The sequence below is a fragment of the Mustela putorius genome, unplaced genomic scaffold (genome assembly GCF_011764305.1).
Source record: "Mustela putorius furo isolate JIRA1106 unplaced genomic scaffold, ASM1176430v1.1 tig00003845_pilon_pilon_pilon, whole genome shotgun sequence".
Taxonomy (NCBI): Eukaryota; Metazoa; Chordata; class Mammalia; order Carnivora; family Mustelidae; genus Mustela; species Mustela putorius.
In genome coordinates, this window is record NW_025421998.1 from 95991220 (window position 1) to 95996171 (window position 4952).

Consider the following 4952-nt stretch of genomic DNA (forward strand, 5'->3'; position numbering starts at 1 on the left):
GAAACCTGACAAGGGGCTGGATCTCACCCCGCTGAGATTACTCCCTGAGCCAGACACTTAAAGAACTGAGCCACCTGGGCAACCCTGTTCACATTTTGAACAATCTTACGTGTTGGCTTAAGCAAGGAGAACTGGATTCTCTATTTCTGCTGCATGCTGTCGGATGTAATATCACATGTCATGTTTTCTCTGGAAAGCTCCACGGGGCACTCATGAGAAAGGGAGGGTGAAGAAGGCCAAAAGTGTAAATAAAATTCTGAAAATAGTTTTGATCATATGGACCCTTTGAGAGATTCTCAGACATTCCCTCCGGTTGCGGGACCACACTTAGAGAACCAATGACTTAGCATATTCAGCTCAGTCTCCACATTCATAAGATGGTAATGCTGATCAGATTAAACCATGTAGTCAGTATAGAGCATTTGGCACATTTTCTGAAACAAGACAAGGGCTCAGTAATTGCTGCTTATGAATAGCAGAAACCTTCCTCATTTGTATTTACCAACCCTTCGTACAGACAGAGATACATCTCAGCTTGGGGATCTGTTCTCTCTCAGGTTTCCATAACAGGTTCCATGGGAATCCATTTCTCATGCACCTGTGATCAATTTGAGAGTTTGGGTACAGTAATTTGGGCTATTTGTCTCACATTTATAACCCTTGAGATAGTTGGAAGTTTGTGTACAAACAGTGTGATGCCAATTCTGGGAAACAAACAGTGTGATGCCTGTTTGTTCCCCAGAATTTTCCTCCAAGGACCATTAGACACAACCTTAGGTCTCCCTCAGAGGAAATTCATGGAATTCCCCCTCCCAGTCTTAGTTAGAAGATAAATAGATATAATATCATAAGATCATTCTGGGAATTTGAATTCTCAATAGAAACTCAGGAATGTTTTAAATTCATCTGACTCCAAAATAAAAGCTACACTCCTGGGGTTCTTTGAAGACCCTTCAGCAAGTCTGGTGAGTGACTCCGTCTGTATCTGGGACTCAATCCTCTGAAAGCTACCTAGGGAACAGGGCCCTACATCCATTTTAGAGGTATGTCTCTCAACTCTGTGGGATTTACTGTAGGTTAAATTTGCTTCTTGTGAGAAAACCCAGGGCTGACATGTCCTTATGTAGAAGAGATTATTAACTTGTGCTGAGAGATGATTCTCAGTAAAGGACAGGTTATGTGGCCAAAAATGACATTCCTGGGTGAACTTCCTTCCTGACTCACACTTTCCTCCCGAACTTCCCTCCTGACTCACACTTTCCTCCTGAATTTCCTACCTGACTCTCTCTCCCCTACCCTGGAGACCATCTGTCCACTGTGTGGTGGGCAGACATCCTTGAATTCCCCTGGCATCTCTCTCATGGTTTCCTCCTAATGTAACTGAGTAGTGATGGGCAGAGCTAGCACAGCTGTCTCAGGGCTGTGTGAGGGGCTCAGACATGAGAAGCCTTATATTCAGCCATTGTCTTTAAACAAGGTTTTCAAATGGCCTAATTAACTAAAGGATAATGCACCTAGCCTAAATGAAGACCTTGATTTCTAGAGCAACCTGTCTCAATGGATAAAAAATAGTAAATCTTTGCTGAAATACTGTAAAATATAAGTTTGCCATATGGTTATCCTTTTTGGAACTATACCAAGTTCTCACTCTTTTGTGATGATTTTCAGAATTAAAGTCTATATACATGTTTATATACATGTCTTTCCTATAACAAAACAGAATAAAAAGGAGTTTCAATGGTTCTGACAAGGGTTGGAGAAAGAGATATAGCTCCCTCAATCAGGAAACATTCTGGGCTCCAGGACAGCCCATAGAGAGCTGCCCCTACTGACTGAACAAAGGTTTCCTTTTTGAGTTACTATTATTTCATTTACTCCATTGGGGAGATGAAATTTTAGGTATCACTAGCATGACATTTTCTTCTTTTTGCCAGTACTGTATCTGCTTAAATTTTTTTTCTGGAAGGGGGGGGGGGTGTAGGAGAGAGAGTCTCAAGCAGCCTCCAGGACCAGCACGTAGCCCAAAGCTGCTCCATCTCAGGACTGTGAGGTCATGACCTCAGCCAAAAACAAGAGTCAGATGCCCCAGTCACCCAGTTGCCCCACTGCTTCACAGTTTTAATACAGGTTTATTCTTATTTTTTTAATTTTTTTTGTTGTTCATTCTTCTAACAGCAAGATGGTGATAATGATAATGAAAATCTGAATGAAAAGATTCACCAATTCAGACACAAAAATAACTAGGCTAAAAAGTTATTAAACAAATGTTCCCACTGAACAGTGATGGATTCAATGCCTTCAATGGTATTTTTATCCTTTCTGTTCAGAGAGTAAATGTGGTTCAGACATTGCTTATTGTATCCCACTGTGCCTCTGTAGAATTCTGCAGTACCGATACTGCTGTCTCCCACTTTACACAAGGTAGGCATATTCTTTAATTGTAGCAAAAATCCATGCCACAAACATAGGCACATTTACACAGAAGCTTCCCAAAGGCAATCATACTCATGGAGGTGAAAAAAATCTATGATTTTTGTCTCTCTTTCCATTTCCCAGTGATCATATTCTAACTTCTCTAAGGAAGGAGAAACCACGTCTTTGTCAAATAAAACTGGCAGACAGAACATACTTAGTACCTCCATTTTTTGAACTAAAATGACAACCATCCACCTAACAAACATTTCCTGAGTGCCTGTTTCATTTAGCACTTTACCTGTTATTTTGAGATGTAAAGATGTTCAGGACATATTAAACACCCACAAGGTCCTATTTGGTGAGGGAATCTCAGTTCGAATACACGACACTTGGTATCTTTGATTTCATCATCTTTGATTATCTTTGATTTCATCTTGAGGATTATCCAAATCTTCATAGTGAGGATCTACCTCTTCACTGTCAGTATTGACCAAGCCCAGACATTCCGTAGGTACCTGAAGAGCCTCTTCATGTGAATCTACTCTGATTCACAAGAGTAGAAAAGAGCTTTTTTGCAGGTTGTTTTATCATTCATATTTCAGTGGGGCCAAGAGAGATCAAGAAGGCTGCCTTCTTACTCTTTGTAGTACTTAGTGGTACCTATAATAAAATGGTTGAATTGAGGAGGACCATGACAACTACGACTATGGCAACACCCCACCAGAATTATACAACGAGGGTAGTGATGCACACAGTTTGTAACCACACTGGTATTTTTGAATGTCCCTTATTCATTTTCCAATCCAATATATACTAGATTGAGAATTTACAATTCTCTACTCCTAGTATGCTCTTAAGTGTTATACAATAATTCTCAGTATTTAAAAAGTTACTGAATTCATCTTACACTCAGAAAAGGCACACGATGGTGGAGAAAAAGAGAATAAAGTAAATACGAAAGAGATAGTAACATTTGTTGAATCTGTGTGAAGGCTTTTGGGAGTTCTTTGCCTAATTCTTGACCCTTTCTTGGAAGTTTCAACTTTCACATTAAAAGTTCAACCAAGAAGGTAACCAGTTCTGGGGAGGAGGGGGCGCTGGCTAGTAGGTATAAAGAGAAAACCTTTCTCCAAACTCATTTTGAGATAAGTAACTCTAATTTTTGTTGATTCTCCAGCTCTGACCTTTTCTCATTCTTCAGTCCTTGATAAACTGTCACTGAGAAATGGGAAGCAACCATTCAGGGGTCTCCGAGTTCATCTTGGTAGGACTCCAGCTCAGTGCAGAGATGGAAGTCTCCCTCTTCTGGATCTTCTCCCTGTTCTACATCTTCAGTCTGTTGGCAAATGGCATGATCTTTGGGCTCATCTGTCTGGACCCGAGACTGCACACGCCCATGTACTTCTTCCTCTCACACCTGGCCATCATTGACGTGTCCTACGCATCCAATAATGTCCCCAAGATGTTGGCAAACTTAGTGAATCAGAAGAGAACCATCTCCTTTGTTCCATGCGTAATGCAGACATTTCTCTATTTGGGTTTTGCTGCGACAGAGTGCCTGATTTTGGTGGCGATGTCTTATGATAGGTTTGTGGCCATCTGCCACCCGCTCCAGTACTCTGTCATCATGAGCTGGAGAGTGTGCATGGTCCTGGCTGGCACTTCTTGGTCATGTGGATTTACTTTGTCTCTGGTACATGCAATTCTCCTTCTATGGTTGCCCTTCTGTGGACCCAGGAAAGTGAACCATGTCTTCTGTGAAATTCTGTCTGTCCTGAAGTTGGCCTGTGCTGATACATGGATCAATCAAGTGGTCATTCTTGCTGCCTGTATGTTTGTCTTAGTCGGGCCACTCTGCTTAATGCTAGTCTCATACATGTGCATTCTCTGGGCCATCCTAAAGATCCCGTCAAAGGAGGGCCGCATAAAGGCCTTCTCCACCTGCTCCTCCCACCTCTGTGTGGTGGGGCTTTTCTTTGGCGTAGCCATGGTGGTTTATATGGTCCCAGGGTCTAATCAACGAGAAGAGCTGGAGAAAATACTGTCCCTATTTCACAGTCTCTTTAACCCAATGCTGAACCCCCTCATTTACAGCCTGAGGAATGCTCAGGTGAAGGCTTCTTTGTATAGAATACTGCAGAAAAAACCCATATGAAGCATAGATAGAACATTGTTTGAGTAGCGTTTCCTTTTAAATTCAGTGGTTTGCTGAAGCAAAAACACAGAAAAAATTCCCACTTAGAAGTTTGAATTAAAAATGGCCACTTTCCATCTTTAGCTTTAAAAATAGGGAGAAGTTCAATGAAAAGCATATCATCTAAAATTGAGAGACCATATTGGGATTTTTTACATCTAAATTATCAGAATATTTAGTCTTTTTTTTTAATAGATTCATTTACTTATCTATTTGAGAGAGAGAGAGAGAGGGAAAGAGGAAGAGTAGGGGAAGGGACAGAAGGAAGCAATGTCAAGCAGACTCCCCACAGAGTGCAGAGCCTGACTCTGGCCCTGTCTCGGGATCCATGAGATCATGACCT

General features: G+C 41.4%; 1 protein-coding gene across 1 annotated transcript; it reads left to right on the plus strand.

The window, feature by feature from the left end:
* Positions 1–3638: 3638 nt before the first annotated feature.
* On the plus strand, positions 3639–4570 carry LOC101689289 (olfactory receptor 2A2-like). The gene has a single exon (XM_045089521.1). The coding sequence runs from the start codon at positions 3641–3643 to the stop codon at positions 4568–4570; it is 930 nt and encodes a 309-aa protein (XP_044945456.1). The 5' UTR covers positions 3639–3640.
* The last annotated feature ends 382 nt before the right edge of the window (positions 4571–4952 follow it).

Coding starts and splice junctions, on each gene's coding strand:
- LOC101689289 (XM_045089521.1), top strand. CDS start 3,641: ATGGGAAGCAACCATTCAGGGGTCTCCGAGTTCATCTTGGTAGGACTC.